The sequence below is a fragment of the Filobasidium floriforme genome, assembly GCF_021052385.1.
Source record: "Filobasidium floriforme strain CBS 6241 chromosome Unknown HD553scaffold_17, whole genome shotgun sequence".
NCBI classification, from domain to species: Eukaryota; Fungi; Basidiomycota; class Tremellomycetes; order Filobasidiales; family Filobasidiaceae; genus Filobasidium; species Filobasidium floriforme.
In genome coordinates, this window is record NW_025763638.1 from 54,585 (window position 1) to 74,871 (window position 20,287).

Sequence of the window (20,287 nt, forward strand, 5' to 3'; positions counted from 1 at the left end):
AGGGACCAAATAGCGTTACTGATTGCTGATACTTTGTATGGTCGACCCAGGCTATATACCGTCCTGTTACTATCCGTTCTGTATATCGTACCAGTCAAGAGTGTGTTGGGGGGAGCTCGACTATCGGTCCGAGTTTCGATAGCAGCATGATATGCCTATGTTTTACGATTAGTACGGTCTTTCCGAATCGTCTCCCCGTTTACCATCATTAAGATCACAAATCCCGCGTGTAGTGATATATCCGTGTATACGCAGAGTCGAGCCGTCTCTCCCGGTTTAAATTCAGCCCTTCACAGGCCTAGGATACAATGGTTATTATGTTCGAGAAGAAAGCGGCGATTTTTTTCAGTTACAGACATTCTGAGTGTACATATATGCATCCGATATCTTCACTGCCAATCTCGCTCCGAACCGTAAACAGGGTTCTTCTCAAGCCTTGTATGCCTGAGCTGACTCTTTCCGGTCTCGCCGATCTCGCGCCTCCTGCATGACTTGGATGGCTACCGCCCATATCTCTGGGCCCCTTGCTTGGTGAAGTGTCTGCCCGATAATCTGTGCTGCGACAAGATCAATTTTCTGCACATCAGTCAAGATGCGACAGACTCCATCAACCTTTTCCCTCAGACGCAGGCGATCTTCCTCGGTCCATAGGTATTGCCAATATTCTGGATCGAAGATCCAGCAGGCGGCCTCATTCTTGTTCAGTTTTCCATCGTTCTCATTCTGAAGACGGTGGTAAACTTCCAACATTTTCTCGATCTGTTCCTGCTTTTCGATACGGTCCTTTTCTGGTGACTTGTCAGCCAGGAGTTCGCTTGCTCCTACCAGCCAGTCACTAAGATCGCTTCGCAAAGCGATTTCTTTGAGTAGAACGCTAGTGATCACGTTCTGGGTCTCTGGTACGCTGAAGTCGCTGTCTATCGTCATGTCATGTCCATCGACCGTGACCTGAACGAAATCATCATCGAGCGGAACGATATCCGTCTCAATGTAGAAGCCAGACTTCTTAGGAAGCATAGTCAGCTTGTAGGTGTACTCTGATCCGGTGGTAACAGGGAGTGTCTCCATGCGGTCCTCATCTGCCACATTCAGGCTCTTCAGAGTCCAGTATGACCGGGACGATGGGACGAATGTGGTCTCTGTCATGATGTTGTGTTTGTGCGTTGAAGTGTAATGATGCAAAAGGTCTGATTACGATAAAGCGATTATTCAACGCCTCGTACGATAGGAAATTTTGTACATCTTGCATATATAGCCATGAGGAGGTTACTACGCATGGTAATCTCGTCACCTCGATCACGTCGCCAGAGGTCAAGCACAAAGGAAGCTCAAAGGTATCTTACCTTCCCTCGTGCAACTAGTGATTCTTGCTCTGGATCGGAGTCACAAGGTGCATTCCGATGGCTTGACTCACAAATCCAATCTGCTGCTCCATCTGAGTGTCTCGCGTCATTCCATATCTTCATCTCGTATCGCAGAGCCCGTTGAATCCTGAACTCTTGAATGTAGTAGTAGATACCGCAGAGCATCAGCCGAGGTTGCTCTGAATTATTGACATCACATGGCCGTTCCGGATGATACCGCAGACGAGTACAACAGTCTATATTACAACAGTCCGGGCATTGGGAGTTCTGGCACACTTCAATGTGATCCATGTCGAACCGCCTTCGACCTAGCTGACATGAGTTTTGCCACCGAGGCTTTCATGCTGTCATCGACTTTCCCAGCTTGAGGCAATTCTCGCTCTGCTTTGGATACTGCCTTGATAAGCAGCTCTTGCCTCAATTCGCTTGAATCCGGATCATGGCCGCTTGCGGTATGTTTGCGTTTCACACTGTCGTTTGAGTCATCTTTCTCAAGCAGAGCGACATAGTACCGGTATACCAATTGCTGAAGTGAGAACCGTCGAGCGTGTTCTTCCCGCTCGCGCCGGGACATGGCATCGTAACAACGCCCTAGACGCGCCTTCCGCTGTTTGTCGCGCTCGTGAAGGGAAGCCATGAATAAGGCCGTTTGAGTGGATTCTCTGGTGTATGTGGACTTGATTTCGATGTCGCCTCGACCATCATCGCTGATTGAAATCCTGCTTCGAAGTGTTCTGCTGTCTTCAATGCTGCTCGTTTGATCCTGTTCTCTGTCAGGCATCGACGAGACTAACATGATAGTACTCCCGCCCTCTGACAAGTCCTTATCTGTATGGTTCAATAGGTAGGGTCCCTCATAGTCTTCGGTGCCGTAGGATTCTCTGGATATTCTGGAAATTGTACGGGTATTGGCGTGAGTCATCGCGATACCGAGATTTTTGAATGTGACCTGGTTGATAGATTGATATACAAGCTCCTATCGCCTCTTGATTGAGATCAAGCCTGCTTGCTCAGCCGGATGATTTCTGTACATATATACAAGTGAATTCGCAGCGAGAAGCAATATGCAAGAGGTTGGAGAAGCGGATTACGACAAAGGAGCGGACATCGATACGGTCAACGTGGAAATATGGTTCTTGTAGCTGTCTCCAAGATTTCAATCGGTCTCAATGTGGCTGAAGTTGTCACCTCAACATGGCATATAACGATGACCCTGAGAACCATGACAAAGGAAGGGCCGAGCCCTCTTGTACGTTCTCATGGGCAGTACAATCCCTCGTAGGAACAGCCGATAGTGTCAAGACTTGGCGATACGAGACGATAGATGAGCCTTCAGCACAGATAAAGAATACAACAGAGAAAGAACGATACGATCCAGATAGACTGCCTAAAGACCCATTTGATGAGGCGCTCGTGCCGCGGGACACCGACTTTCGAGACCACCGTCTCTCGCCATTTGCTCAGAACGTGGACCCGTCGTGGCCATCTCGCCGCCTGATGATAGATGTTCCACTCGCCTTTCTGTAACTCCCCTTTCTCTTCTAGCTTGGTTTGACTCTCCCAAACATCCTGAATGCTCTAAACATCCTGAATGCTCACTGATATCGAGCGACAGTTGTCTCTTCGCCCGTTTAAATCACCTTTAATTTCGGACTCCTTCTCGTCCGATGTTTGAACTGTGTCCATATCGCTTGAATATCTCGTCGAACTGACTTGCTGATCGAGTTAATCTTCCTACTCTTCGACGCCGATCAGCAAAGTGACAGGCGGATTCAGGGAGGAACTGGACTAGTACTCTGGTCCGCGTGAAGCGTCACGATCTGCCTATAATCATGTAAACTTCGGTCTTTCAAACAGGATCGAGGTGAAAATTATGGTTAGAACGGCTCAATGCCATAGTTCACGCGCTCTCGCACTATCAGATCGAAATCACAATAATACTCCCTTTGTTCCGTTTTGAAATATGCTGGCCGGTATGGCAACGCTGAACTGTGCGGCCGATTCAGCCAAGGTGTCATGCGATATGTGTTGATGAAGGGTTTCCTGTGCCGAACGACGTACTTGGACCTCAGCAATGATACAAGAACCACTACACAGGGATCTCCTCAATTCACGACCTTCTGCAGCGACTGTCACTGCAACAATGTTTATCAGAATCAGTGTGAAGATTTACCAAACGTCCAACAAGTAGCGATGTCATATACTTGTACATAAATATTCGTAGTCCATAGTTTCGAAAGAGTACCAATAAATACCAAATGACGATCAAGGCACAGACAGAAGAGCATGGAATGGAATGCCACCCTCAGCGCGCGGCTAGAAGGACGGGGAGCTGTACGGGAGGCCACTACGTGCAATCACCTTGTCGACCGGTGTCTCTATTTGTATTTCTCAATGGGGCTTCTCCTTCCTCTCGAAGAGTAAATCCATTTTTTCTGATCAAGATGCTCCGCCATCCTCGCTAGTCGCCTCTTCTCCTCCTCAGCGATCACCTCTCGCTGCTGTACCTTCGCCTTCTCCTCGCGAGAGCGTATATCTGCCCAGATTGCCTCACGCGCATTTACGATGCGGGTTTGTTGCTGTTCGTTCGCTTCCACAACATTTTCCAGCATGAAAGCGGTCGACTCTCGGGTGACCTGAGAATTGACTAGCACGCTATCCTTCCGAAAAGATAAGTTGAAGGAATACTCCTCGCCTGGTACAGCGTTGTTGTGGTTCGAGAAAACGAACTCGTCTTTGGTCGTCTGGATAAGCAATGTTTCCCAGCCGACTTGGAAGATCGGTACGCCTTCCGTCCCCCAGCTAGACTTCTCGTCGATAGAGAAGCCAGCATTGCCAACGGAAGGTGTGTTGTTGCTTGTACGGTCGGACATCGTGTTGACAGCCAGGGGTTCGAGGGCAGACGGTACCATGATATTCCTTTTCATATACTAGTACTCTATAGGATCTACAGAGTTATCCCTATAAGTGTAACTTTCGTCCAGAGGAAACGACATGCGCACCGTTTGCCAACGTACAATGAGTCAATTCCACGACATCTGACGAGGACTATACGTGAAAGGAAGCCATCGGTCACGCCATATGGATGCATGATCCAGCCCGACATCGGCAGCGAGTCACCTTGGTACAACTCCATAAACTCGCAAGCCATTTCCCCCTTGCCCATTATACCTTTAGTCGCTGTCATCAAAGGTTGACGAAGAACCCTGGACCGTATCAGTACACGCGCGACATGAAGAGGCAAAGCAAGCGCGAAACAGGTGTGAGATGGCGAGCTCGACATTTCCGCTTTCCTTTATTGCGGTATGCTTGCCTGATGTATGAGCAATGCCGAGTACCGCCGTAGCCTTGGCATAATTGCCAATGAATTCTCTGTCCCTCCCACCGCGGGGATGATATCGCTTGCGCCATGCATATCCATATACTTGCACCACATCACATCGAAATACAGCAAGCAATTCCGCGCGCGTGCCGTCCGGCCACCTCATCGCTTCTTGTACACACACCCCTTCATGACCTTCTCCCCGCTCTTGACCCGTTCCAACCATCCTTCCTGTCCCTTGACCTTACCCAGGGGGAACGGCGAAGTCTTTCGGAACTCGAACAGGTCGAAATGGGTTGTAGGCGATTTCTGATCGGGGCAACACAACGAGTCAGTAGGTCTCTTCGCTATACTTGAGTGTGCAAATCAGTGACGAAGGACTCACGTGTTCGACCAACTCGAAACCGAACGAACAGATCAGAGCGATGAAACCCGGCTTGTCGACCAGTCGGGAGGTCACCTCGGCTACATAGTAGATTCCTCTATATTCAAAAATTCGCAACCAGGTTCGACACAAATGATCAGTCCTGCAATCAAAACCCAGTGATGTAATCTTGCAGCGACCCAAACTCACCCTTCCTTGAGCACCCTCGCGACCTCATAAACCCCTCCAACCCAATTAATCCCCATCAAACTCAGACAACAAACAGCCACATCCACCAACTCCGGTCCGACCGGTACCAGATCCGCACTCGCCCCCAGACCGTTCTTCTTGTCCCGACGTTTCTTGGCTTTGGACACCGCGATCGGTTCCGCCGAAGTGGTTGGTAGGTCGGACCCGCCAGGATTTCCTGGGAGGGGGATCGAACTGAGGAAATCGGCGGGAACGACCCATCCTCGGCCTTTCGATTTCACTTTCTCCCCATCCACCGATTCTGCGTTCGTGGAAGTAGGTTTGGCGGATGATTCCACCCAATCGACATTCCCAACCAGATCATAACTCGCTACTTTCACCCCCTTTCCCCTCCCAACTTCCGAGTTCATCAAGTCTCTTGCTAATTCGGCATCCCCGCAGCCTAGGTCGATGATGAACGATCCGACCGGGAGGGGGTTCGTAGATGCCGAAAGACGTGTGAGGATCGTCCGCAGGATGAATGGCAAGGGTGGGGAAGGCCAGGCGGAAGTCTGTTGTCGGTGTGCGTTGTGGTACTACCACAACAACAGCGACAAACAAATGTACAAAAAGAAACGTTTAGCGACTATCCAAATCATCATCCCCAGCATTTTCAACAAAGAATAGTCCGCCCACTTACATCATCAAACGCCCTCCCCCCTTCCCCTCTCATCAACTCCCAAGCCTTCCCACTCGGCGTCGTATAAAGCTGTTCATTCAACCACCTGAACTTGGCCGAGGACAACTTTGACGTCAAAGAGTTTTGGAGGGAGGTGAGTTGTTGAGGTTGAGCTTGAGAGGTGGTGGTTGGTTCGTCGATTTCGGCTTCCGAGCCGTTTTGGTCCTCGATCTCAAGGTCGACCTCGGACCGAGCATGAGCAGAAGACGCTTGTACTTCAGCCTGAGCTTTAGTCGCTGTCTTGGTCGGTATAGCCTGTCCCTTGACATTCTCCTTCTCCTTCGGCCTGACCTGTCCCTGTCCCTTGCCCTTCCCCCCGTCCACCTTCTTCTCCTTCTTACCCTTCCCACCTAACAACCCCGCTAACGGATCCACCTTCCCCGCAGCTGCACCCGTGGGTCGTCCGTCTAGGCCGTGTTTGACCTTCCTCTTCTTTTGAGTCGGGTTTGAAGTCGAACCTGAATTCTCTTGGTTGTCTTCGTCTGAAAATGCACCCCGAGTGGTCTCTTCGTCATCGTTGTCAAACTTAGATTTGGGCGTGCCTCGGTTTCTCCTAGAGCTAGGAGCAGGCCTCGAATTGGCATTATTGTGGTTGAAAGAGGATGGTGACTCGACTTCCCCGGTCATCCCGACCTTTTTCATCAGCTTCTCCAAGTTCGCCTGGGCGGCTACGATCGTCGACCGTTTCTGATAAGCATCCTTGACCGCTCCACCACCATTACTTCCACCGGGGTTGTTGTTTCCTTTCTTCGTAGGTGTAGAGTTTGTAGGAATGGACCGGGTGGCATCGGATTCTCTGGGTCGTTTTCGTTTCTTATCACCTCCATTTGCTGGTGAGGAAGAAGAGACTGAGAACGGGTTGGACGAGGTCGGGATCGAGGTTACCACGGCCGAGCCGGGTGCCAGGGATGAGGAGAACAACGACATGATTGCTGTATGTTATCTGCTATCTGGTGTGGGCGTATGTACTATGTCAAAGGTGATCGGGCGTTGTTGTATCGGAGGTCGATAAACTAGGTAAGAGGTCGGTAGAAGTCCTCAATTCCTCAACCTCACTGGCCGAGCTTCGAGGTCGCGCAAAATCTTCTTGAGCAACCGAGTGATCTTGCGGAAAAGCTTCCAATAGCTACCGTCAGCGTCGAAAAGCAATACCAATTTCACAAAGTGATACTTGACAGGTTCGCTTAGTCTCTAGTAGAAGGACATTGAGATTGAGATATTTTGAGATCACTTTCGATCGATTTCTATCGTCCTCGTCCGACTTGACCTCGGCCTGATCGACTTTTTGCGTGATTTCGTCATCAGCTTTCGCGAGACCCGAGTTGAACAGCTCGAATGATACACTTCGACATTCTGATACCCGTTTTGTTCGTAGATACCGTCCGTACCTCATAGTGAATCGCTAGTTCGACCCTAGGAGTCTGACCCTCATCGCTAGAAGATCTCGTATCCCGTGAACCGCAAGCGGAAACGGTCCAGGATGACCGATTTGAACTCTTCACGACCTGTTGAGGATGACCGACATGTCCCGTTCAGTATCCTCGATACCGATCTCTACAGTGAGCTTTCTCTGCCCGCATTATCATTCCTACTTATCCAGTCCTAGCCCTCTTACTGAATTGTTACCAATCTATCTTTGTACATGTTTGCTCCTTGTAGAACTGACGATGCAACAAGCCGTCTTCCAACAATTCCACAATTCCACCTCTGAATACCGGTTCACGAACCGCTCGCCGGAGATGTTGTTCAGTAGGAAGACTTTCCAGTGGGTGAAGGTACAGGTCGGATGTGAGTCTTCTCCACTCCTTCTCCCCCTTTTTTTTTGTTTTTCGGTTTATGTTCAAGCTAGGTTTTTTCGAGCGAGCTGGCCTGACATGAATGGTTCTTTTTGTGTAGACTTGAAGAACCTACACTTAACAACCCCCGAACGGGAATACCTCCACCAAACATGTCCCTACTTCCAACCCGCTTACCTGGACTATCTGGAGAACCTGCGGTTACACCCTGATGAACAGGTTACCGTGGATTTTGTCCTCAAAAAGCGGGCGGATCGAGCGCAAGATGGGGATGGAGCTGGGGAGGAAGGTGGTGGTAATCAGGATCAGGCAGATGAAGAGGACTTGGGATTGATTGAACTGGGCGTGAAGGGGTTGTGGAGGGAGTGTATATTATATGAGGTCCCGTTGATGGCCATCCGTAAGTCTTGTTTTTCCGCATGCTTTCTCACCTTGCGATATGGCTGATCCCATCTCGTTGGTATGTCAACCCCTATCACCCCGAACGGCAACTACAGTCTCCGAAGGATACTTCCTCCACACAGTCCCACACCAATGGCACTCCTCCCCCGTTCAAACCCGCGAGCTGGCATCGACAAAAGCTTACCGGCTCCTCTCCGGATCATCCGGTAACCTCGCCTTTAGCGAGTTCGGCACAAGACGAAGAAGGAGTTACGAAGTGCAGAAAGAAGTTGTTGAGGGACTGAGGGAGGGGGAGGAGAGGTATTGGAATGAAGTTGGAGGACGAGGGGGGAAGAAAGGGGGGTTGGTCGGGACTAGCAATGTCAGTCGGGTCTCTTCTTGCCTACAATATCTCCACGACTTAGTGATCAGAGAAGAAGAATTGCAATTGATATGGAGCATGGGTTTTCGTATGGTGTGTGGGTCGCAGGTCCACTTCGCGATGATGTTCGGCATGAAACCGGTCGGTACGATCGCACACGAATGGATCATGGCCGTAGGTGCCAAGCAGGATTACGTAGATCCGAATGGGACGGCTATGGATCTGTGGGAGAAGGGTGAGTTGCACAAACGCGGCACGTATCATGAAGTTTTGACCTTCAAAGCTGATAACATGACCTTTCTCGCTAGTCTATCCGGCATCAGCGGCATCTCCATTACATACGATGTTGACGGACACTTACACCGTAGACGTCTTCTTCCGTGAATTTCTCTCTGACCCCGACCGAGCTTCTCGATGGAACGCCCTTCGACACGATAGCGGGGATCCTATAGATTTCGCTAGGCAGGCGAGGAAGACCTGGGATGAGATTGCTAGAAAGAGGGGCGAGGAGGATCAGATGGGGAAAGTGGGGAGGGTTATTTTTAGTGATGGACTGGACGTCGACGAGGCGCTGAGGATATGGAAGGAGTGCGAGAAAATTGGTATCAACGGTAAGAGACCCAAATGGCTCTGTGTTGAAGCCTGAACCCGATTGACAGGTCATTCTCTATGTCTCATAGCCTCTTTCGGAATCGGAACACACCTGACCAACGACTTCCATATGATCGACGACCCGAACACCAAGTCGAAACCGCTCAACATGGTCATCAAGCTACGAAAGATGGACGGAATGGAATGTGTCAAGCTGAGCGATGACCGGGGGAAATGGACAGGAGATAAGGGGGAGGTACAACGGTGTAGAAGGATCTTAGGATTAGCTGGCGATGAGTTGGAGGGTGGGCAGGAAGCGCCGGGAATGACGTGAAACGCGCGATCTGGAGTCGCATCGCGAGTGAGCGCGCGAGTATTCGAATAGATATCTTCCAAATGGCATTATCCTCGACTCTGCACAGCTCGGCTACGAGGATTTTTGGTGTGTTTCTTCTGTCCACGTGCTCGCAAAATCGTGACCACATACTTGTCATGAGCTTGACGTGATCGGCAAGAGTACACAGCTTTGTCTTTTGCATCTTGACAACAAGCCCTGTTGTAGAAGAATGGCGCGATCGCTCGAGATGTTCGTTCCTTTGTAAGCGCAGCGAGATCGTCACGGGGCTCAACGCATGGCAGAAGCAGCTTTCGTGATGCCGGACCGGATACCGTATAAACCTAAAGATCAGCATCCCTCGGACCAGATCCGGACCTGCCTTGCTTCGCGTACCGAAACGTGAGACATCTCACCAGACCTTCTTGCTCGACCAACCCACTGCTTCAACGATGGATTCCGACCGATACACGCTCGCCCCTCGCAGTGTCCAAACTTGGGGAAAAGTCAATATACACCGAGAGCCCGGAAATAGGTTTCCTGGAGAATGGCGAGACATGCGAAACACAGAGGATCAGAATGAGCTACAACAGGCAACGCTTCGCGGCATCATCAACCGATACATAGCCCTTGCAGGGGAAGAAAGTCAAGTCGCTATAGAGAGACAGCGTCGAGTTCATCGCAATATTCGTCAGCTCAATCCTAGGCTCTCCAGCGACGATCGGATCAGGTTGGCTCTTGCCATTGCAGAGTCATCGAGAGAACTGGACATCAGTATGTACTCGATTTTATTCGAGATCGCGAGTGGGTTGTAAAACGAACGGAAGTAGCCGGAACTGGCGCATGTAATCAATACGATAAGAGACATGTCTGACTCTGTCTCATAGGGCTAGAGTTGATGCTACGTGATATGTCCACGACGGAATATCGGTAAACTTCCCGACCTATTAATAGAGGCTATATGCACTGCTAGACTACCAGTTGAATCTGAAGCTTCTCTTCTCGTGGTCACTGAGCTTCTTGTGATAAACACAAAGATAAAACAGGACAGTTTTGACGAAAGATTCCACGTCAAAATGGGTCTGAGCGTCTTGTGTCAGTGCCTCGAAAGACCGGTCCATAAGCATAGCCCAAGCCAAATATTTGATGGCTCTATCATTGGCCGATCCACTGTCTCTTCCAGTCTTGAATGGTCCTTCGATGCTCCTATCACCCGTGACAGCTTTAATGATCTCTCGCTCCAGCTCTCGAAACCCTGGTGCGCGAGTGGCATATCTGACAAGTTGTCGTTTCGCAACGAGCAAGAAGGATTCTCCGACACTCCAGACCGCTTCGGTAACCATCAGGGACTTTCTCACTTTCTGTAACAAGGCGATATCGCTGTATGCAATCTTTTCCAGTATCCGCAGGTGCGACTTCATCGCTTCGATCATCTCCACCGTGTATGGGACACTAGGCGCGACAAACTTGTATCCTCGGTTGAGCCCGATTTCATACCCCGCGAGGACCTTACCATCGCCGGCGTTGTGGATCGTCGTGCGTACAGATTCCTGCTCCTTGTGGCAAGACATCAGAACCGCGAAGGAGCCATCGAGAGTAAGCAGCTGTCTAGTCGCGTCCGACCGGTAAAGGGAGATGTGATCCAGCGCAGACCTCTCGTCCTTGCTACAAATCTCCAATGTACCGTCAGGCATAGTCCTTGCACCGAGATAGCTTCCGGGAATCGAAACATCATCGGGAAGTATTATATCTTGTGTGAAAGAGGGTAATGATGACATGAGACTGGGAGTGTCAGTGTAGGTAGTTTGTGATCATTTCAAAGAGGATTGACGGTGAGGTTGAGATGCCTTCTAGGGTGGAGATGCGCTTGAACTAACTTGTCCTTTATACTCAAGCAGGCGGGTGATAATTGCGATGAGACTGAGTTTTTCCCAATGACGTGTCCATTGTACGCGGCTCTTGCTGTTGACCGGTACCACGCGAAAGAGAGTCTGAAATTCGATCCCAACCTGCCCACGACTTCGATGACGATCTGTAGATGCGGCCCATAGTGAGAGGATGGCGTGCAAGAAGCTGCATTATGCACCTCTGTTCAGCTTCAGCTGACCATCAGACAGTCTTGTGACCTTGTAATCGTTCTTCAGCGAGACTACCTTTCATCTCAGCGCTTAACGAGCTATACTTGCCTGAGGCTGATCCCAACTTCACCCGAGATGTGGTGCAGATGACCAATCGTTAGCGCTTCTTGGTGTTAGAAACCAGGGGGGATCGATGCGATCCTTTGTTCGCGGCGGCTCTGATGATCCGGTCTCACCCGCATAATCATGGTATTCCACATGTGACCGCCACGCGATTCCAGATCGACTACCTTTCATGCCTAAGGGTTCTCTGTGACGTGACCTGACGAGGTCACAGGGGTTAATCTTCTTCAGTAACCTGTATATATAGTACACTGACAATGCCACAGTTACAGCGCAAGCTTGGCCCGGTAGCGCCGCACTCTATCTTCATAAACGAAGACACCAACACTTCACCTCTCCGACTACCAATCATCGTCAAACAAGCAGATGTCGACAGCCAAATCTATCTCTGTAGCAGATCCTTCCGTCCAGACGCAAGCGCCATCGCTCAGTCGAAGTTCAGCGTTCGGGAATGAAACTGTCCCCAGACATTTCTGGTTTTCGGAAAACAAGGAGGTGAAAATCGATGCGGACGGGTCTTTCTCGGTTGTCTACCACGAAGGTGACTCGGAATGCACCTTGATGACCGTTGAGAAACAAGGAGATGAGAGGGTTGTGAAGACGCCTCATTCCAAGAAAGACGCCATGTTAGTACTCGGTAGAACCGGAGGGGAGTTGGATATGCCCGTGAAGGCGATCGAACACTTGCATGACGCAGGAAAAGCTATCAAGCGAGGTGTGGTCAGAAAGAAATGAGAGCAGGACGAGCGTACGAGTCAATCTTGAGCTATGAAACGGAACTGAAGCACCGCCATGCGTCCCCGAAAGCGCCTTTAAGGGTTTGCACTGGTCTTATACTGAATCCCTGTACAAAGCTCAATTTGTAACACGCATATGTCATGATTATCTCACCGAGATTCAACTTTTCAGTCTCTTCCTGCTTCCGTATCCTACTGGCAGCCCGATAGAGTTTTTTCTCTGCCAGTAAGATAGTCTAACGTCTACTAATATGGTTCAAGGGGGGTAAGTAAGTATCTTGGTATTCATTCTTTGAAGCGCTGACGTCGTTGCGCTTTTGATGCGTCACTCTGGATAGAGCGCGAAACACTCCTTATACTTGAATCCCATCACGTGGGTGGAAATCTATGTTTCTGAAAACAAACGATTGAGGTGATCAAGATTTGCAACAAAACATGATCATGGTGCCAAGACAGTATCCCAGCAACTAATTCGGCGATTCACACTTTGAGTAATCACATTGGTCAAGAAGAGCGGTTGACGACCGGTGCTAAATGCTGACCTACCTACATCCGAGGATGGTCTCTTCGGGGCATGTGGAGGGTATAGGAGGATTCCGCAGTCGAAATTCACACGAAACGCCACCGATCCTAGCCTAAACCATCCTTTGTGCCCGGCGCCTAAGTTGCCGGGCAGGCAGACGAAACGAACCACGTTCTGGGTTCTTCATTCATCAGCGGATCACCTGTTGGTCAAATCACGACGTTCGCGCGTGACCAGGATGGATTGCGATACCTGACGTGCGAGAAGCTCATTATGACATTTTTAGCATAGCCTGAGTCAAATACCGCCAGTCGGGTCAAAACTCAAACAAGTTCTCGGCCGGGCTGTGTGCTTCAGATCACGCAACCCACGCTCTCCCTTTGTCTTCCGCGCTTAGCGGCGCGACATTCGAGAGGCGCCTGCAGCTTCTTCGTTCTGGAATAGGTATAAACAGGCGAGCGAAAAAAAAGTGAAAACAGATGAGGAACTGCGAACACGATCAATACTCAAACCGAACTCTAACCAGCCTACATACTCCAGGTTTAGAAGCACAATCATGGCCTCCGAAAAGGCTGACGCCCTTACGCTCGACGTCTCGGAATCTTCTTTCGGTGATACTCGCTGGGCAGATAAACAAACCCTTGACAACGAGGCATCCACTCAAGACCATCTGAAGTTCCGGTTCGAAGGAACGGACGAATCTATCGCTCTGTCCTTTCGACCCGGGAGTGTAAGGGTCAAATCGACCTTCACTGAGTATGTAACTCAGAGACTACTCGGGGAAGCTTCCGACATGACTGACGAGCAGAGAGTCAAAGCTCAACAAGCGAAATTGGTTCTCGACAAGGAACTCCAGCAACGACAATGTAAAACAGTCATTGAGAGGTTCCGAGGCCTCGCAGCAAAGGATGAGCTAAACTCTGGGGAGCGGAGAATCTTTGAGGTTATAGAGCGCGGCAATTTCAACATAAATAGCGACGACGCGAATCGCTTGGCTCAAGCTATTGATCGGTGCCATATTGTGACGAACAGGCGCAACTTGAAACTGCTTGTCCAGATGGTCCAAAATGAAAAAGCTCAAGGCAAGACAGCCTGAACTCTAGTACTGGAGCTGTCATCACTCTCTTATTTACTCGTATATCCTCCACCATGTTGTAGCCTTTGTTAGCACATGTGTCTTTTTGATAGCGGCGAGCGTATATATAAGAGAGACCAGGATTTTTGCTGTTTACATTCATAGACGCTGAGCATTTGATGCCGGATCTTTTGGAGCTATATTGCAGTAATATCTCAGTAACATTAACATGAAAATGATAGATAAAAATGGACAATATTTGCCGTTCGCAATCACTGTGATGAAAGCGGATATTTCGGCAAGGGTTATCTTGGCTGATTTGCCTCTCTGCCCTCTCATTACTCAGTATGGTTGACACGCCGTCATTGCGTTCTTCCCCCTCACGCTCCCGCTCCCCTTCCCCCGTGACAAGTGTTTTTATCATGCTCAGCTGTGGGGAGCATGTCAGATGACCAAGGCATTAGATCCTATCATCGGTCGACCGAAATGTGAAGGATCGATCAAATTTGTACTTCCGCGTGAGTGATAAAGCCGGCCGATCGAAGATAGGACAACAGAGAAGGTTTTACGGTCTCAGCTAAGGGTCGCATCAAGATCCGCTGATCTTTGTCAATCACAAAAAACTCTTTACTGTAGTGGAAAGAATAGGTTTAAAGGCTGTGAGTAAAGCACAATGACTCTTTTGGCGCGCCATACATACAGTATTACCTAGCGCGATTATGGCTCGTTTGGACTCTTATCGCTTCTTTTGCTTTGCAAAACAGTTCGATATCGAAGATTGTTTCATCAGATGACACCAGTAGGAGGCCACAGAAAAAGGTAGTGGTCGAGAGCTGGTGGAGTCGGAAGTCAACTGAGCAACAAGACGAGCCATCTCGTGGGATCTACCGACATTGGTGATAGCTACTGGAATTTCGGACTTTCATTAGCACATCCGATAATCAGATCACTTGTACATGAATTATCCACCATCATACTATACAGTCAACGGTTACAATTACGACAGAAACAAAAGGCCCGATTATGACATAAGGAAACACATAATGCCCGCCCATCATCTACACTTGACCTAATGCTCTGCAATCTCGCCGAGGATTTCCTCGGCTGCAGATGGTAAGGAGGTCCCGTCTGAATCTTCAGAATCATCTACACTCCACTCTCCTTTCAGATTCATCTTCATTATTCGAGCGATCGTCTTGGCGTCCCATTCGTCAGTGAAAATCTGATCACAACGTACACCGGCCTTTTCGAAGACTATCGACATCTCGGTGGCAAGGTCAAGGAACCCCGCCGGCAGGCCGTTTTCATCTGTGGTCTCATCGTTCGCATCGGTCCGCAGGCTACCACACGCAGTCGTCAGACTGCAGACAAATCGCTTTCGAGACTCAAGTCTCTCCTCGATGCCCCAGGTGGTACCGTACTGCTGACCCTCTTTGACCTCCAGTGCGCGTAATAGTGATGAGGCCAGGGATTCTCGGATGGCGCACTCCCGGCGCTCTTCACGCGACCCACGCTTTAGGCGCCGCTCTTCAGCTAGCGAGAGTTCTGCGGTAGTACTGGGAGGTCTATGATTCCTAGCCTCGTTTTCCTGTAATTCTTCCGCTAGCCAGCATGCCAAGGTGGTACTCGGAGGTCTACTCAACCCAGCCTCGCCATCCATGTCCAGAAGTAGCCCGAGAGAAAGGAATTTGGCATTGGCGGATGCTAAATCCACAATCGTCCCGGCGTCCATGTCGTGAATGGAGTACCACTTGGTCAATTCCTCCGTGAGTGGCGAAATCCACGAGTCATCATTGTGAGTGTTCATCGACAAAGCGGTTCTGATGGTATCTTCGGCCCAAGAATTCGAACGTTCAGTACCTGCCATAGAGAGGAGTTGTCTGACCTGCTCCAAAGACAACTCGGCCCGCGACGCATCGTCCTCCTCCTTCTCACGTCTCAATGCGAGCCACATTCGCGTTTGTTCCGCTTGGTATTCTTGAGAGTCCATAATTAGAATCAAAATGGTTCGAATGCTCTCAATCTCGAAGCAATACTATGCGTCAGCCTTGTTCTCGTGAGCATGCAGCATCTGAGCCAAACGACGTAGCCCCGTCATCATATATGGCGAGCATATATGCAGATGGGGGATTTTGTTGCTACACCGGTATGAGAACCATCATATCGCGTGAGCGTGAAAGGTAGGTATGTCCATTGGTATCCCCCACTTTCTGCCCCTGCAAGTGAGAATGACGCAACCTCGATAGGCAGCGTGAGGGTGACCGACCTAAACCATCGCGTTTCCGGCTTCAAAGGAAGTGATACGGAGGCGATCCTTGACAAGTGAGGGCACATCAACCAAGAGAATGATACCTGAAACACTAGAACGGATCCTCATCTTCATGTGACCTAATCATAGACAAAGCCGTTGAGAGCTCTCTCATGCTGCCCCATGCCGACGAGCGCGCCTGCTATGCGGCGATGGCGCACTCCTTGTGAAGCGGATCCGAAAGGTAAGCAAAGTGATAGGGGGAAGGAATGCCGTTCACCCTTCTCGCTAGGCATGCTGCCTTGATGGACATCGTTCTATAGCCATCTGCAGTACCCTTGACAACCTTTACACGTCAAGCAGCGCAGCTCACAGATGACTGTCTTAGGACGCGCGAGATACTTGGGTATTGCAGCTGGGAGTGAAACAAAAATCAGGAGAAAGTCATTTCTCCTGAATTTAGGACTGTTTAACACGGAGAAGCCTGAAGGTACAGAACAAGGAAATCGCAACACGTTGTGCGATCACTTGACCTGCTGTCCTCTTTGTCTGGGTGAATGGCGTGATAACTTAAGGCAAGAGTGGCGTCGAATTGTCTGACATTTGCTTAACATTCCCTCTCGTCCAGAAGCGGATGATCCTGTCGTTGTCCAATCATTGGCTACTCAATCCTTGTCTCATTCTTAGTGGAAAGCTGTAGCTACTACTGGATCAATGACAGATGACCATTGCGATGCTACTTGCCTTCAATGGCTGCACGCCTAGCATTTTCAATGAAGGCGAACTCACAAGGATCGCTGATCTGATCGAGGAGCCGCTTCCTGGAGATTTTGCCTACCGGGCCTGAGGGACTAACTTCTGATCAAGCAGATAGAGCCTGCAGATAGACGCTAGTACACGATCCGGAGACTGCACTGAAATATAATACGAATTTTCAGTAGATGCATTAGAACCGCTCGACTCGGACACATCCTACACCTTCATATGGGATCCAGCGAGGCTCATCCGCCCATTCTTCCTGGTCCTCAGACTCATCTCCCTGCTCGAATGCTATCCAATCCTCAAGGAACAACATGTTGCGATCCAACACTTAGCAAGTACTCACACACTAGCTGGAGTTCCTCAAGCCGCTTTACGTATGATATTCCCATATTTAGGAGATCGAACAGACGGTCTAAAGCTCAGTTGGCTTCCTGAATTTGGATAGATATGGCATCCAGTTGTTGGGGCTGATGTGAGACGTCTGGAGCCATGCTTATCCCATTGATTACCGGAGAAATCACGTTTAAGTCGAACAGCCTATTAACGGTCTCAAACAGCTGCTGCTCCATTATCTTGTCCATGGACAACAAGACGTTGTCAGGAGACCGTTGCCTGAGACCTGTGCCCTTTCCGCTCCTTTGATACCTTCTTGTCCCTTCCCCAATGAGGCGATTTCTTATGGCTGTTGAAAGTACATATGAATGTCTGTTCCATCCGGTCAGGCCAGATTCTACGAGGCGACCTCATACAGTCAGTCAGCAGCGCGCATCATCTTTTCGCCGTGACCCCTTTCTACATTCTCAAGATAGATCAAAATTCCCATGAGCAACTCCCGGACTCATCCGCCAACGGACCTGCGCATTCTTTTGCGCAAGACCTCTGTCCGTCGACTCAGGATTGCTCCTTGAAGACCCTCCACGGAGAGTCTGCGCACAGCGGTAGTTTCAATCATCCTGCACAATCCGAGACGAGTGATCTCCAATCGACTAGCTCTAGTCATGGAAACTCACGAAGAACGTTCACGCGACCATCTACACAATTCGATGATCAGTCAGGCCTGAACCAGCCAGTTCGCAGGCAACCGCGCGAGGAGGTAATGAAGTTAGTCAATCACCACCTAAACAAGAACCCACATCTATATCTAAAACCGGGAATTGTGGACGCTATCGTTAATGAATGGTCAACATGGGATGCCCATTTCCCCATGACGCAGGCAATCTCGCATGAGTTGGAAACATCAACACGGGCATCGTTGGCGCAGTTGCTGTTCTATATCCAGGGAGAGCAGAATGCTACGTTTTATCGACAAGTCCGAATCGTGGTACTCTGTGAAGTCATTCTCAAGGGGAATGATCTGGAGCCCGAACGGCGCAGTGAAGACAGCAGAGTGAAGGCTAAGACCCTCATACTGAAACAGCTGCGGGAAGTGGGAGCTGGAATGTATCCGAGATTGGCTGCAGCCCATCAGCTTCCGAATCAATTCATCTGGACTGCTAATGAATACAAAACCGCACAATGGGCAGCGCAAATGATGGCGGATAGTGGGATCACATACAAGGATCTTGATTCATCATGGTTCGTGCAAGCAGCCTCCGCGATGATCTTGAACAAGCATAACATCGGCATCGCGCTCTACAACGACGATTCTGACACCACAGAAGAGGAGGAATCCGCCGATTCCGCGACTGCAGATCGAACGACGGAGAGGTCGGCAGAAGAAAATTCCGGGATTCTTCCAGCTTCCGTTAAGTCTTTATGCGCCTTTTTGTAGGATTGAAACTGTTCAGGTTTCCGTTGCTCTGCGCGTCTTTACATGATTGGGGGAGACTGAACGCTTGTATATATGGCTTGAATGAGATCGTCGTGACTGTTCGCATGTACCGGGATATGTTATCATGCAGATCCATTGATGACCCCGCCAGTTCAAGATAGGCCATGGTTTAGTACAGTCACGGCGTTGCGGCAGACGGGCTATTGCCTTGTATCTCAGGTCTAAATTTCGCAAAGGGAAGGGAGACCTTCCGATATGAATAGCAAGGATGGTCAATGAATCATAGGTACATCGGCTCGTCTGGACCGTTCGAAACAATACTTCATCATCCGATGGGAGTGAATTCCCCTTTTCCACTACGGGCAAAAGTCCGATTGTTACGAGACCGCCGCCAATACCCAGGTGGTGCTCCGACCACAACGAAAAAAGAGGCGGCAACTGACACCTCAATTAGCGTCCTGCCAGCGGCTTTGAGCCATTCTAGTATAGTTTCGTCTCAGGCAAAACACAAGATAATCATGTTGAGGAGTGTTTAGCAACCTACGTTGTCCGCCGTCTTTCAGCCTTTCACCTCCGCTCGCCAAGGTAACATCGTACCGCACAATGTATGTCACTGCAATGTCATGGATCGTGATAAGACATTCCAGCTGAATTCGACTTACGACTTTCATTTGTACTCCTCTAGTTACAGATCTCGAGACATGAAACACCGGATGCTAATCCCGTCACATGAGGGAGTAGCTCAAGACGCGTATCAGGGAGTCAGCCTCTAAGATTTCAGTCATTTACCAAAGCCAGCGAGATCAAGGTATCAGACAGTATCGTAAGACGGCCTTGTCGTCAGGTAGCTCATGTTCAAGACCCCCAAGAAAACTTTTCTGAAACCCTTATAGGAAGATCAGTAACTTTCCCGGGAGAGCCATGAAGTTCTTAGGCAGTGACTTCAGAGATCTACTTCAGCGGTCATGTAAACATTGACGGCGTTCAGCGACTTGTATGCCTCTCGAGACAGTGCAGTACTCCTATCAGTCAGGCGTGAGAGCTCTCGAGCTACAGCTCGGAACGACCGATCGATACGCCCTACGTAGACAGACCAATCGATACAGGAGATCACTTGACGGAGACATATCGGTTATCACGAGGTCATGATGACTGTATAGCATGAGACGACAGAAAGCAAACCGCTCTATCTCCAGCTCGAATGCAAGGCTCTCGGCAGCATGACTCGACATGTTATAGCACACCATACAGGGGCACTACGAGATGGTTCTTGTAACATAACAAAGGAGCCTCCTCGGCAGGTGACTTATGGGGGGATAGAGTCCTTTCAAGTTCTATGATCCTGCTGCATGCCGACCACCGCGGAAGTGATCGCCGCCATCGCACGCCACTGGCGAGTGATGGACCGCAAAGGAAAGCAAAGTGAAATCGAATATGGCGTTCTCATCTGGTCACCTCAAGCTACCTTTGGACAACATTTTTTGTTATGAAGAAGCCTGACCAAGTTC

General features: G+C 49.7%; 7 protein-coding genes across 7 annotated transcripts; 3 read left to right on the plus strand and 4 right to left on the minus strand.

Moving 5' to 3' along the window:
- Window positions 1-429: 429 nt before the first annotated feature.
- On the minus strand, window positions 430-2,286 carry HD553DRAFT_325230 (uncharacterized protein; the record flags this gene model as incomplete). Its single annotated transcript, XM_046181584.1, has 3 exons — window positions 430-1,187; window positions 1,415-1,491; window positions 1,682-2,286. 3 exons carry the CDS (start codon window positions 2,284-2,286, stop codon window positions 430-432), a joined length of 1,440 nt encoding a protein of 479 aa, XP_046034841.1.
- A 2,248-nt stretch (window positions 2,287-4,534) lies between these two features.
- On the minus strand, window positions 4,535-7,184 carry HD553DRAFT_286637 (methyltransferase-domain-containing protein). Its single transcript, XM_046178264.1, has 5 exons — window positions 5,940-7,184; window positions 5,261-5,835; window positions 5,072-5,168; window positions 4,678-4,995; window positions 4,535-4,570 (listed from the first exon to the last, which is right to left on the minus strand). The coding sequence occupies exons 1-4, from the start codon at window positions 6,903-6,905 to the stop codon at window positions 4,849-4,851; spliced, it is 1,785 nt and encodes a 594-aa protein (XP_046034842.1). The 5' UTR covers window positions 6,906-7,184; the 3' UTR covers window positions 4,535-4,570; window positions 4,678-4,848.
- HD553DRAFT_314836 (putative nicotinate phosphoribosyltransferase) lies at window positions 7,185-9,545 on the plus strand. Its single transcript, XM_046180398.1, has 7 exons — window positions 7,185-7,537; window positions 7,638-7,766; window positions 7,875-8,174; window positions 8,272-8,537; window positions 8,646-8,772; window positions 8,846-9,148; window positions 9,218-9,545. The coding sequence occupies exons 1-7, from the start codon at window positions 7,459-7,461 to the stop codon at window positions 9,460-9,462; spliced, it is 1,449 nt and encodes a 482-aa protein (XP_046034843.1). The 5' UTR covers window positions 7,185-7,458; the 3' UTR covers window positions 9,463-9,545.
- A 795-nt stretch (window positions 9,546-10,340) lies between these two features.
- HD553DRAFT_336276 (uncharacterized protein) lies at window positions 10,341-11,837 on the minus strand (the record flags this gene model as incomplete). The annotated part of the gene is made up of 3 exons (XM_046182229.1): window positions 10,341-11,244; window positions 11,340-11,535; window positions 11,777-11,837. The coding sequence occupies 3 exons, from the start codon at window positions 11,835-11,837 to the stop codon at window positions 10,437-10,439; spliced, it is 1,065 nt and encodes a 354-aa protein (XP_046034844.1). The 3' UTR covers window positions 10,341-10,436.
- A 192-nt stretch (window positions 11,838-12,029) lies between these two features.
- HD553DRAFT_325234 (uncharacterized protein) lies at window positions 12,030-14,019 on the plus strand (the record flags this gene model as incomplete). The annotated part of the gene is made up of 2 exons (XM_046181585.1): window positions 12,030-12,383; window positions 13,321-14,019. 2 exons carry the CDS (start codon window positions 12,030-12,032, stop codon window positions 14,017-14,019), a joined length of 1,053 nt encoding a protein of 350 aa, XP_046034845.1.
- Window positions 14,020-15,067: 1,048 nt separating this feature from the next.
- On the minus strand, window positions 15,068-15,988 carry HD553DRAFT_343829 (uncharacterized protein; the record flags this gene model as incomplete). Its single annotated transcript, XM_046182915.1, has 1 exon — window positions 15,068-15,988. The coding sequence occupies one exon, from the start codon at window positions 15,986-15,988 to the stop codon at window positions 15,068-15,070; it is 921 nt and encodes a 306-aa protein (XP_046034846.1).
- A 196-nt stretch (window positions 15,989-16,184) lies between these two features.
- HD553DRAFT_325236 (uncharacterized protein) lies at window positions 16,185-18,779 on the plus strand (the record flags this gene model as incomplete). The annotated part of the gene is made up of 5 exons (XM_046181586.1): window positions 16,185-16,220; window positions 16,397-16,490; window positions 16,662-16,736; window positions 17,188-17,343; window positions 17,731-18,779. The coding sequence occupies 5 exons, from the start codon at window positions 16,185-16,187 to the stop codon at window positions 18,777-18,779; spliced, it is 1,410 nt and encodes a 469-aa protein (XP_046034847.1).
- Between the last annotated feature and the right edge of the window lie 1,508 nt (window positions 18,780-20,287).

What these genes read in the sequence shown, in the direction of transcription:
- HD553DRAFT_286637 (XM_046178264.1), bottom strand. Translation starts at nt 6,905, where the DNA reads ATGTCGTTGTTCTCCTCATCCCTGGCACCCGGCTCGGCCGTGGTAACC. An exon ending in GGGGGAGGGCGTTTGATGAT is followed by an intron (nt 5,836 to 5,939) that starts GTAAGTGGGCGG and finishes TTGTTGTGGTAG; the next exon opens with TACCACAACGCACACCGACA. An exon ending in GTTTCGAGTTGGTCGAACAC is followed by an intron (nt 4,996 to 5,071) that starts GTGAGTCCTTCG and finishes TGCCCCGATCAG; the next exon opens with AAATCGCCTACAACCCATTT.
- HD553DRAFT_314836 (XM_046180398.1), top strand. Translation starts at nt 7,459, where the DNA reads ATGACCGATTTGAACTCTTCACGACCTGTTGAGGATGACCGACATGTC. An exon ending in CCTCGATACCGATCTCTACA is followed by an intron (nt 7,538 to 7,637) that starts GTGAGCTTTCTC and finishes TGCTCCTTGTAG; the next exon opens with AACTGACGATGCAACAAGCC. An exon ending in CGAGAAAATTGGTATCAACG is followed by an intron (nt 9,149 to 9,217) that starts GTAAGAGACCCA and finishes TATGTCTCATAG; the next exon opens with CCTCTTTCGGAATCGGAACA.